This window comes from Meriones unguiculatus, chromosome 1 (assembly GCF_030254825.1).
Source record: "Meriones unguiculatus strain TT.TT164.6M chromosome 1, Bangor_MerUng_6.1, whole genome shotgun sequence".
NCBI lineage: Eukaryota > Metazoa > Chordata > Mammalia > Rodentia > Muridae > Meriones > Meriones unguiculatus.
In genome coordinates this window covers 130533761-130547500 of record NC_083349.1, presented here as the reverse complement: position 1 = coordinate 130547500, position 13740 = coordinate 130533761, and the positions used below count along the sequence as shown (strand labels likewise).

The following is a 13740-nucleotide window of genomic DNA, read 5'->3' as shown; positions in this document are numbered from 1 at the left end:
AGGGAAAATGTTTCTGAAAAATGATTTTGAACTGTATTTCACGGTTAGATTCACATATGCTGCTCAGTCATCACTGGCAAAACCAAACTGTATTACCAGTTTATAAGGTAAAAAAAAAAAAAAAAAATAGCCTATGTAATTATTTTATAACATAAAATTTTATTTAACTCACCAGCTGTAGCACTTTTCAAAATTAGTATCTTATCTAAATACTTGTATTAAGTGCACAAGTGTGGAAAAAAAACTATTACCATGGAAACAAAATCTTTATAAATTCTAACATATGTAATTTGATATGCAATTTTTCATAAAAATAATATAATCTGATTTTTTTTTTTACCTCCAGAGAGGGTTTCTCAGTGTAGCTGTGGCTGTCCTAGAATTCACTTTGTATAGCAGGCTGTCCTCAAACTCACAGACCCTCCTGCCTTTCCTGAATGCTGGGACTAAAGGTGTGCACCATCACACCTTGTTTTTTCAGTCTAATTCTTAATGTAGTGTTTATTACTAGTGTTATTAGCTTATTTTCTAAAGCCAAAAGATTTTTAAATTACCTTGTGAAAATTTTAGTAACATAGAAGTACCAATCACATTTATGGCATTGTTAATAAAGCAAAAATATTAGACTAAGTATTGTATTTTAAAACCTACTATTTGTGGTTTCTCATGCCTTTAATCACAACTCAGCTGTACAGGGAAATGCACAGAAATGACTAGACTTGAGCTTGTCACTAACAATTACTACTTAGAAAAAATTCAGATTTTGTTTCTCAAAATAACTTGCCTATAGCTTTAAAAAAGTCACCTCATTAAGAGATAAGAGTCACAGAAACGTCTTTCAACAGCTATATTGTCGCTTGAATTACAAAATTTGTATGGCTAGAAAGTGGACAGTGCACATAGATCAACTAGTGTTAAGTCCATATATTTCCATAATTTTCCAAAAAGACAGACCTACTAGGTCAAAAAGTAGGTTCACGGGATTCTCTCTAACAGATGACATACCCAGATTCTAGCAAGTCAATAGATTTCTCTTTTCCTTTGTTTCTTCTACATAATCAGAATGTTTAAGCAAACACTTAACTCTCTGCCAGGAGAACAATATATAGATTTTTATCATGTTAATAATTTTCATATTCCAATCATAATTATCAACTGATGCTAACATGTTCCCTCCAACTTTAATTGTTAGTTTAAAATAACACTTTAATATCCTCTAACTTTAACATAGCTATCATTCTAGTAAGATCCTTTTCCATAACTTGGAAAATGCACGAATAATAAGCAGCACAACACTTTCATTTTTAGCATTACCAAACTTTCCAACACAAAGCTATGCAGAAAATTTTCAAGTCACAACAAAATGTTCATATTACTTTCAGTTTCTAAAGAAATAGAATTCAAACTTCGTGTATTCATCGGCTATTCCCCAATAAAACTTGAACACTAGCCATAAAAGATTATAAAAACATTACTTTTCGAAATTATACAAGAATAAATCTAGTGATTTTTTTTTAATCTAGGATACAACATCTTGAAAACTCAACCCTATTCCTAATCTAGGAAATAAGTAATGATTAATAGTCTAATAATATGGCCATCAGCAATGTGTTCCTATTTGGCTCAGTGGGTAATCTTGCTTGTTGCCAAGCCTGACAACCTGAGTTTCTGCCCAGAATCCATGTGTTGGAAGGAAAGAACCTATTCCTGCAAGTTTACTGACCATGACATGTGTACCATGGCATGCATGCATAATATATACATGTAATTAAAAAATAACCCAGTCAATACATGCTATTTCCATCTAAAAAGGCATGTACTCTCACTAACAAGAATAGAAGTGTATTTAAAGACACCCACAATTGATGGAAATTTAATTTTAATGTTTTTTGTTTTTATATTATTCTTTCATTATTTTTGACAAGCATCTTAAAATAGTTTAGTTTTATAGCCTGAGGACACACACATTTTCCTTTACCACATATATTTACTAGCAGCATTAGCTATCACCATATACAATATTTAAGATAGATCAATTCACCAACAAATGTGCCGATGTCAAAAATAGAAATAATTCAGTGAAATAAAATATTAACAGCAAATGGTCAACACATATCTATATGTAAAAACAATCAGCACAGGTGAGGACTGAGATCACCATCTCCAGAAATGAAACAAATTACTTATATCTATGTATTACCATTATACAAGCAATTGAATGCTTACAAATGTTTTATGATATAATCGCCTTAAGTCAATGTGACTAGTAGTATGAACAAATGAATGAAATGAAGGAATATATGAGTGGATGAATACTGAAGTCAAGATGACATTTAATACTGTGAGGTGGTCACAATTTAGAATTCAAAGAAATAACGTGAATACAAACTAGTTGAAATCAAACGTGGTTCACTGTAAAGATGCAGGGCTTTCTATCTGTAGAACAAAGAACCTCAACCCAAAGCACGCACAGCTGCTAACACAGTCAAGTCCAGACTTAAAAATATATTGCTTTACGATGTAAACCCCTCGACACATACATACACAAACACAAAATAAACCTATTTTCTTAATGTTTGGCATTGGGAATCAATGAGCCAGAACAAAACACACATTTTAAAAAGACTAAATTACTCATATTCTATTTAAGAACAACAAACAACCACTTTTAAACTTAGGCTTTTAAAACAGCATCCTTATATAAAGCAGGGGGGGGAACAGCCCTGCCATACATATGAAGCAGTTTAAGCCAGTACAACTGGCCAATCAAAATTAGTGAATGCACTGCATCTCTCTGCAGTGGAGAGAAGCGACAAGGTAGGCTGTCACTCTGTAAAAGCTGCTCAGAGCAGGCTTTCCTCTGAAGAGCAGTGCCGTTCCCTTTCAGAAAGACGGGATCTGAATGCTGTCTCTAGAGACAAGAGCCCTCAGTATGCTAAATTACTTTCATTCTGTATTTTCAAATGCTTCTTGACTGCACAGTAGGCAGAGTGAAAGGCTGCTGCAGCGGAGCAGCACTACCCATTCTGTACATTAGCAGGACTGCCGAAACAATGGCACAGTACAGGCACATTTTCATTAAGGTCGTTCTGAAGAGATTGTTATGACTCTCTTCCCTCAGCCCTGTACTTAAAAACGAACAAAATGAATCAATCAAAACTGGAACTGCTTCAACTACATCAAGAACTGGTCAAATCTTTAGCAAAGGTAAGATGTGTTCCTTGTTATAGTAGTATACAGCTGCTTTGGAAACAGCAAAGTGGGGTGAAATTACTTAGCCTAAATTTTTTAAGAGTTTGCTTATTTTCCTCTACTTATTGGTAAATATGTAATTTTTAAAATTTACTTCTTTTAAGGAATGATGTATTTTAAATGTAATTTCTAGGCTGTACTGTTAAATCAAAAAAAATTTTGTTCCCTATAATTTACTCCAAAAATATGAGCTCTTAAGTCATTCCAGATATACCAAATATTCTTAATGTCATTAATATAGCATTTTTCAAGTGCTAAAAGGATGTTTATGTTTCTTGTGAGAAGCCAGTTTACTATTTGGCTGTTTTATGTTAAGATTATAACTGGGCATCTTCACTGAAAATTATTTGCAATTAATTTTTTTTACTACCATTTACATTTCACCCACATGAGCAATTCATCAAAAGAAATTTATAGTGTCTTATCACAGTATCTGTTTTAATGAGTTAAAGTTCAAACTATGTGCTAATAATTAAGCAAGCTGCAATATTTCCCAGCATGCAGGAAATGTTAAATTTATTACCAAGGGAGAAACAGCAGTATGTTTCGTGAATACTAACTGTTCATGATCTTTGAACACTCAAGTTAGCTTCTAGAAGAGAAGAGAAATTAGTTTATAATTGCAGTCTTTCTCGTGGTTATATTCTCATGATAACGCTGCTGCTCGATAAGATAATATATGCCATTTTTATTATGAAAAGGGGATTTTATTTCAAGAAACTTCATCTTATGACAATCACTATGCCTGTAGAATACAGCTTGCTTATTATGACAACAAATGCTATGTGGTTTTAATTTTTTAACTAAGGTAACTTGTAATTAATTGAAAATTACTAGGAAGCCTATTACTTAATCATTTTTTGCCTTTTTCACAAGGGCCCACAACTAATTCAATATATACAACTGACAATTTGAAGAATGCAACTGACTGAGAAGCTCCCTAGCTCTCTGAACCACAAACTGCTAGATATTCTTGTAACACATGATTTTAAGACACTAAGGAGTTAAAGCCTCAGATTAGCTCTACCGGAATGGAACAAGCTGACAGCATCCCAAGAAGATGCTACATAGAATAACCATGAAAAGGAAAAGAAATAGAACTGTAAAAGCCTGAAGACCAACTGGTGAGCATTATTAAGGAAGATCTCACACTTTAATACAGCAGAATTATGGACACTATTGATTCTGCAAGGCACAGTAAAACAAAAACTTCAAAATGAAGCAAGCAAAATGAAGCTTTAGTAAATGTTTCCTGCACTATTCACAGTCCTATCAACTGATACGACTAATCGAATTTTTCATCTGAGCTTTATGACCAATTATGTATCCTCTTCTAATGAGAACAAACCGAATTAAATAGCAGATGGTTTTTATCAAAAGAGCATGTACTGGATTTATAATATAAAGCAAATTATGTGATCAAAAAAAATCATTTCAAAATAATGAGAACTGTTGCAAAAACAGACTGAAAACAAGTGGATTATCTAAATGCATTTTAGAGGCTAGAAATGTTATGCTTCCTTTTCTATTTTCACATATTGTGGAAAATAAAGAGACACAATCTTATATTCCTTCAAAAAAGAAAATGCAATTTCTATCATTTGATGAAGTCTCATTTGCCTGAAAATTATGTGCCATTCTTTAGAAATCCATCAGCCAACTAAATCTCACAGTTCATACAACTGAAGTACTCAAATAGCAAATGAATGAATTCCTACAAGACATGAAATAAAACACAGCTACTCCACCGTTGCCAGGGAAAACTTCATGTCAAAATTGTCAATGACATCATGTATCAGTTTATGGAAAACTACGATGGTGAGCCAAAAGACCCATAAGGCAACAGCAAACAGGTAGGTCAGAAGATGCATGGAGCCCCATGGGAAGAAATAGATATGCTTTATATAATTATAAATGTGATGTGACAAAACAAAGACCTGATGTTCACTCTGCCAGTTCAGAAAATTTGGTTCTCTTAAAATTTCCCATTTTTATAGGATTTCATTAAGCTAAGCCATTTTATATGATCGATGTGTCTAGTAATTCCCATTACAACTAAAATGAAATCAATGTGTCATATGCTTCTGAAATATTATCCCCCAAATAACATGCATAAAGTTGTCAAAGGTAACATCAATGGAAATGTCATTGAGAATTTTGAAAATTATGAGTTCTTATATTTCAGGTTGGAATATTTTGCAGTTCAAATGCTATACCTGAAATATGAAATATACTTGGATATATGAGTTCATATTTTAAGCTGAATAACCTCAATGCAGGCATTTCAGGCCAGAAAAAAATCATACATCATTTTTATAAATGACTCTAAACTCCTAAAATATATACTAGCATGAATTTTCCAAATGTTTATTTTAGAGCTTTTCTTCAAACTTATTCACTGAACAAAATACTTCACAAGTAATGTGTTATTTTAAAGCTTCCTCAAAATGGACCTCAGACTATTTTTTTTAATTTAATTTTTCTGCCCCACAAATTTTTTAAACAAAACAACTGAATAACATTCTCTAAAACCACTTCAAAAGCATCTGCTTCTGAATACACATCAAATTTTAATTTCCTCTTTCTACAACACACGAGAGGGTGTGGTCACATAAATAAATCAGCCACCTGAATACTTTTTACTAAGCTTGTGGCTTTTTATTTTAGCATAATGTCTTTTTCTCCCAATTTTTGAAAGTCTATTTTTAAAACGTAGTGGGCATATTTACCACGATACACAAAATGCCCACCATTTGCCTCTTACTTTAGGAAATAACCCCAATGTCCACACTGTTGACCTCCTAGAGACTCAGCTAGAGTCGATAGGATGGTGAGGAATGAATTAGTATACCATTTATCCTTTCAAATGAACACTTGTCCCCGTCATGTGAACTCTCACAGGAATAATTACACCTACACTAATCATGCTAGAGCACATTAAAGTAGCATTTACTTTCCTTCCACTCACAACACTGTTTAAATGAAATCTTAGACCACTGCACCAACATTAGTTCTGTACACTAAAAAGTCTTCTTATTCAAAAGCATACTTTCTCTAGAAAACAAACATGTCAGTTATTTCCAATGAAGTAAAGCCTTAGAGTATAAATAGCCGTTTTGCACTACAGAGGAACAATCCCCATATGATCATTTCTTCAAAACTAGAACAATTTTCCTTTATACCAAAAACAATGCAGCCTTGATGTTTCCCAATTCTACATTTTGCATCAGTAGTTTACAAAACAAAAAAATTAAACTAAGTACATGATAAAAAGATACTCTGTTGTTTAAAAAGAATACCATGTCTTATATGTCATTTAAACTTCCAAATTCAAATATTCTATTTCATTTTCTAGGGAAACACCAACTGCTCCAAAAGAATGTGTTTTTCTCCTGTTCTGGAAATCAACATGCAGTCTGAATCAAACATCACGGTGCGAGATGACACTGATGACATCGACACCAATATGTACCAACCACTATCATACCCACTAAGCTTTCAAGTGTCTCTCACTGGATTTCTCATGTTAGAAATTGTGCTGGGACTTGGCAGCAACCTTACCGTATTGGTACTTTACTGCATGAAATCCAACTTAATCAACTCTGTCAGTAACATTATCACAATGAACCTCCATGTCCTTGATGTAATAATCTGTGTGGGATGCATTCCCCTAACGATAGTGATCCTGCTGCTCTCACTGGAGAGCAACACTGCACTCATCTGCTGTTTCCACGAAGCTTGTGTTTCCTTTGCAAGTGTTTCAACAGCAATCAATGTGTTTGCTATCACTCTGGACAGATATGACATCTCTGTAAAACCTGCAAACAGGATTCTGACAATGGGCAGAGCTGTAATGCTAATGACATCCATTTGGATTTTTTCTTTCTTCTCATTCCTGATTCCCTTCATTGAAGTAAATTTTTTCAGTCTTCAAAGTGGAAATACGTGGGCAAACAAGACATTGCTGTGTGTCAGTACGAGTGAGTACTATACTGAGCTGGGGATGTATTACCACCTTCTAGTTCAGATCCCCATCTTCTTCTTCACAGTCGTGGTGATGCTGATCACATACACCAAGATACTGCAGGCTCTTAACATCCGGATAGGCACCAGATTCTCCACAGGGCAGAAGAAGAAAGTCCGGAAGAAAAAGACAATCTCTCTAACGGCACACGAGACCACAGACTTGTCACAAGGCAGTGGCGGGAGGAACGTCGTGTTTGGTGTGAGAACTTCAGTTTCTGTGATAATTGCCCTGCGGCGAGCCGTGAGACGCCACCGGGAACGACGAGAAAGGCAAAAAAGAGTCTTCAAAATGTCTTTATTGATTATTTCTACTTTTCTTCTCTGTTGGACACCAATTTCTGTTTTAAATACCACCATTTTATGTTTAGGCCCAAGTGACCTTTTAGTAAAATTAAGATTGTGTTTTCTAGTCATGGCTTATGGAACAACTATATTCCACCCTCTCTTGTACGCATTCACCAGACAAAAATTTCAAAAGGTCTTAAAAAGTAAAATGAAAAAGCGAGTTGTTTCCATAGTTGAAGCTGATCCCATGCCTAATAATGCTGTAATACACAACTCATGGATAGATCCTAAAAGAAACAAAAAGGTTACCTATGAAGACAGTGAAATAAGAGAGAAATGTTTAGTTCCTCAGGTTGTTACAGACTAGGGAGAAGTCTAAGTTTTACCAAATTTACATTCAGAAGAATTTTAAATTTAAATTGTAAAAACTGATTACTGCCAAATGTAAGAGAAAACATTCTCAGTATTGGTTATGTTGTAAATTCTCAATGTGAATGTCAATTAGATTAGGTCATATATACTCAATTTCTTCATTATTTAACGTATTTGTTGCATGGCAGTTTGTTAAAAGTAGTATCACGTGTATATTTTGTCAATACTATGTCCATCAGAAGATATCCGTGTAAGTCATATTTTCTAAAGAATAAATGCGTAGCCTTAAAAGAGTGTATAACTTTAAAATGTAACTGAAACAGGTATCTAAGATTTTTTAAACAATATATGAAGTCTTTTATTTCTAAGCCACGAACTACAGATATGATGACCAGTTGCATAATGTTTAACACAAAAAAATTATAGGCTCAAAACAATCACAGCAAGATTTTCTGTATCATTATGCTGTTTCTGATGTGATCAACTTGTTAAAATATTTTAACAACAAAATAATGAACTATATATAAACGTATTCTTTCTTTTGAATGTAGGAAATATAGACTATAATAGTATTTCAAAACCTTGAATCGATGAATAAATAAGCCCTATATATGCACACCAAAACAGGGAAACTTTGAAAATCAAGTTTATTAAAGAAAGAAAAAAAGATTGAATTCTATTACAAGGGTAATATGGCTATAGTACAAATGAAGCAACCATAAAGGGAGCGAGGGGAACAAGGCTACAGTAACTCCAGCTTTGTCCCTCCTCCCTCATTCTGCCTGCTTCTATACCAAATATTCTAGGTTAAAAGAAAATGTTAGTCTTAAAAAACTGCAATAAAACAATTTTTAACTCTATTTTGTATAAGAGATGTTAACCATACAAATAGAAAGACTGAGCAGAGGGAAAGAGGATCGTTTCTGCCACTGTAGAAAAGCCTAACACAGCCAGATGTTTCTAATTTTAGATACAAAGCAACTTATGTGAGGCAGAATTTATACAATATTCCTTCCCAGCCTTCAAAATACAGCAGTTGTTTCCACTCTCCAGGTGATTAAAGCAACCATTAATTGTGATACATTTCTATTCCAACACCATGTAACATAACTTAAGCATTTTTCTCTCAAATCCTCAATTTGTTATATAATGATTACTAATTGTAATTATAGATAATAAGTATTATGAATATTTTCATAGCAAAAATTTCTCACTTGTTATAACAATCTGGCAATGTGTAGTAAATATCAAAAACTTAGCAACAACTTACTTAAAATATGTAAGTACCTGCTATAAATAACTGGTTAGCTTGACAATAATTATCCTATATTTTAAATACTGTATTCATTAAATGAAGTAATATTTTTAAATTTAAAACTTCATGTTAAACATTTTATATATATATATGGGTGTGTATATATATATATATATATATAAAATCACTTTCATACAAATAAATGAGTTCATTTAATCAACTTTACTGACTAGCCTAGACCCTGGGGAAATGAGTATGGTACAGGAGCTTAAAAATCACTAATGTTTCCGGCAAATTAAACTGATTCATTTCTGATAATAATACTAGTGTCAAAACTTGGCAAAGGCCCACTTTCCTCCTGCTTTATGAAATTAAAGAAATGCTGCAGTTTGACAAAATGTAGCATAATCAAATAAAATTTATTTTTGAAACTTAAAACTAAGACTTAATGGTGTTAAGAAATTTTTCACTCATATTAATGCATTTGGCCTACAATATCTCCTAACAACCTAAATCTTTTAATGCATTTTGTACTTGGAATTCCAAGCATACGTTAAAATATTCATACCTAGATTTATAAAATCTTAATTTTAAAAATTCTACTACTTTCACAGTTCATGTTAAGGAAAACCTCCACTGAGTTTTCAGTATTTTTAATCATAAGGTTTATAAGCATTGCAAATAAATGAGTATAAAAGCTAATTTCTGCCAGGTTGGCCTAACAGTTTTCATGGATTCTGATCTTCTTTTGTATTAGGAAAAAAATAAATAGCAAACTATACCGCCCTGTAAGCTGCTATTTGTTCATGGACATCAAAGTAAACAAGGAAGCATTTTCCCTACTGTAATGAACATTTCAGGGTACAAAAGTATACCTACTGATTTACAGCAAACAAAATCTATACCTGTCCACACCTCACCAGAAACCTCAAGCAGCATTCAACGTGTTCAATAGTATATAATGTGTGAAAGTTAGGTAAAAAAGAAAGCACAAATATCTGCAATTGTTGATCTCTTGGTAAAGGACAGCTCAGACAGACTCAAGTTTTCACTGACTTATGTTCTACTGAAGAACATTATTTTCCTCAGAATGTCTTCTGCTTCCATATGGTGGTTGCTGGTTTTATTGTTATTGTTTTGGGGTTTTGTTTGTTTTACTTTTTCACTAGAAATTTTACCCACATACGCATTCTGGCTAACTTTTCCCTTTATAATGAAAACTTTTTGCAAATGCAGTAGAAGCAGGAGAGGTATAGGCTGCTTCTTACATGTCTACCTGTATAGCCATGTGCTTCCAATCTATGCTTTCAGACATAGATGCTAATGTCTGTAGTTAGGAGAGTCAACTACTTCCAGGAAGAGCTCCATAAAGTTCAGAAATTTGTACTTTCTATTTTGTTTGCCAATCTAGGGAATTATTACTCTACCAAGAAGATCTTTAAACCAATTATAAAGATTAAATTCTTGATAATTGGGCTTTTAAAAAGACTGTTTTATACTTCACACTGTTAGTCATAATCACATAAGTGATCAAGTTTTCCATATCCAAAACAAAAAAAAAAAAAAAACTCCAAGTTCACCAGCCAATCAGAGTGGCTTAGTGGAAAAGTAAAGCACTTGCCAAACAAGGCTGGCAACCAGAGTTTGATTACTTGAACCCACATACAGGTAGGAGAGAAACAATTCCACAAAGCTGTCCTCAGACCTCTAAATGTGCTGCTTGGTACTTGCGCGTATGTGCACACATACTATAAATAAAAACATTCTTTTTCAAATAAGACTCAAGAGTAAACACAATAAAATTTAAGAAAATACTAGGATTTTATTACACATAATAACTCTTAAGCTATATTTCAAGGTCAACAGCATTTTTTTTTCCCCAAGACAGGGATTTTCTGTATAGCTTTGGGTGTTCTGGACCAGGCTGGCCTTGAACTCACAGATCCTGCCTCTGCCTCCCTGAGTGCTAGGATTACAGGTATGCCCCACCAGGCCCAGCTGGTCAGCAGCATTTTTAATCTTATTGCATTTTGTAGCTAAATAATTAGGTTTTGTAATTCAGTTGGCCTGTGAATTTTTTATTCTTTTTTTTATTGTTTATTATTATTAGTTACATTTTATTAACTCTGTATCCCAGCTGTATCCTGCTCCCTTATTCCCTCCCAATTCCACCTTCCCCCCCTCAGCTTCTCCCTGCCCCTTTCCAAGTCCACAGATTGGGGAGGACCTCCTCCCCTTTCGTCTTGGTCTGTGAATTTTTATAATGCATAAGCATCATCACAGAGATGTTGAATTCCAGAGAAAAGGTAATGACACAAAGGAATATAAAAATCCATAATCTAGGTATACATCAAGTATTGCTCATCAGAATTGCTTGGAGTGGAATGTTTCAGATTGCTGTAGGTATACCTGTATATACTTAATGACATAACTTACAGATTGGTCCAATTTAATTGAGTTTCATCTATTTCACATACACATAATCTAAAGGTAATTTTATGAGATATCATCATGTTAAGTCAAGTGTAGAATATTGCCTGTGTCCTGTCCAAAAAGTTTCAGATTTTACAATATTTTGGATTTTCAGATTAGCAATGCTTGAGCTATCTTCAAAAGTGTTAAAATACCTGAAAAGGAGGTACACTACTCAAATTTGATAAAGGAAGAGAAATATTTTAGGAGACTAAAGGAGAAAACAATTATATCAAATTTAATATGGTCATAACAAAAGTACTACTAAGGAAGACTACTACAATGTATTCCAGAGGAAAAAAGAAAGAAAATTGCTGTGTAGAAGAAAATTAATACAGTAAGGGGAATCTATTTAGGAAGTTACACTGGGCCATTACACAAGACCTGAAATGCCAGCAGAAACATGTGAGCAAGGTAACAAAAAGAAGGGCAAGCTGCCAAAATCACCAACAACGTTGTTAGAGAGTAATATGCACAGAACTATCTGGGGAGGCCTCAATGGATAGGAGGTTGCTGCTTTCACCTGGATATTAAGGAGTGTCTTGCCAAAACTATGGCAGTAAGGCCTGAACACACTGAACAGCTAGGAGAGGCAGTAACAGCCACAATCAATAGGCTTTGCTAACTAAGGAAAAAGCTGATGGAAGAAAATGAAGAATTAAGCATGGCCATGTGAAGAACCATAAGAAACCAGATTGCCCTCTATAATGGAAATATTTAATTATGCACTGCACAAAGTACAAGGATAACAAGGGCAAAACAGTAAGAATCTGTGGGAGAAAATTCAATAAAGTAAAATGAATATTATTCATGAATGTTTTCATTACCAGAATATATTTAGACTGACGGGACTTGGGGTTTTGGTTTTGATTTTGATTTTTGAAACTCACTAGCCCTGGCTGGTCTGAACTAACTACACAAACCTGAATGGCTTCAAATTCAGAAATGTATATGTGTTTAATGTCTTCTAAATGCTGCAATTAAAGGCCAGGAATCTAAACTGAAATGTTAGGACTGAATTACCTACTTTATATCTCACAAGTTAGTTGACTGCATCTTCCCACCATACCATTCTTTTGAGTAGGTTTGTTTATAAAAAGATTAAAAGGCCTTAGTTAAATGCTTGCCTATCCTTTACAAAACCTTGCAGCCTAGCACTGTGTAAAACTATTTGGAAATCCCTAGCATACAGCTGATAGTAGGAAGATCACAGGTTCAAGGTTATCCTTGTCTATACAATGCTAAATACAGAGTCTGAGCTAGCAATAGTCTACAGGATATCCTTTCTCAAAATAAATTAACATATAATGACAACATAACAACATCCATGTAATAGAAAATAAAAAGAAAATCATCCTTTGCCTTTTTCCTCCAATAATAGATAATAAATATCCATTCAATTCATTATATGCATATCATCATTATTTGTTAATGGCTGAATCAAGTTTTTGTTGTTGTTTGCTTGTTTTTGCTTTTTTAGATGGGGTCTCACTGTGTAGCTCTGACTGCCCTGGCACGCACTATGCAGGCCAAGCTGGCCTTGAACTTACAGATATCCATCTGCCTCTACTTCCTAAGTGCCAGGATTAAAGGTGTGCATCTCACTCATAAATATATTAAATTAAGATGTTTTTAAATATAGCATTGTAAAGAAATGCTGATAAAGGATCAAATAATTAAACCTTTTTATAGAATCAAATAGCTTCAAACTGTATTTCAAAATCACCGCTGAAAATGCAAGGAAATTTCTATTTCTTAACTTGGCATCAGAAGCAAATATTTTTTCTGAATGAAGGCAAGAGAGAAAAAATTATAAAACATCTTGTCTTTAACTGTGAAGTAAGTAAACAAAGCAAATGTTTGGAGAGTATTTTCTTTACAGTTCAGAGATGAGCACTTTCATGTATTCTTGAATGCCAGACTCTTTGGAGACATATGAGACCAAGGGAACAAAACGTGAGCTTACTTGAAATAACTGTTACATGGAAAATGGTGTCTGGGTGATATCAAAAGAGGGTATATAAGGAGATAGGCCAGTCAAAGACCAAAAGTAAGGGGCTGAATGCACACAGCTCAGG

At 33.8% G+C, this 13740-nt stretch overlaps 2 protein-coding genes across 2 annotated transcripts in view; one reads left to right on the top strand and one right to left on the bottom strand.

The window, feature by feature from the left end:
* Nucleotides 1-13740, bottom strand: part of Cog5 (component of oligomeric golgi complex 5) — a 251996-nt gene that overhangs the window by 189117 nt on the left and 49139 nt on the right. The gene's annotated exons all lie outside the window — the stretch shown is intronic.
* Gpr22 (G protein-coupled receptor 22) lies at nt 2792-13118 on the top strand. Its single transcript, XM_021628480.2, has 3 exons — nt 2792-3207; nt 4129-5105; nt 6608-13118. Exon 3 carries the CDS (start codon nt 6632-6634, stop codon nt 7928-7930), a length of 1299 nt encoding a protein of 432 aa, XP_021484155.1. The 5' UTR covers nt 2792-3207; nt 4129-5105; nt 6608-6631; the 3' UTR covers nt 7931-13118.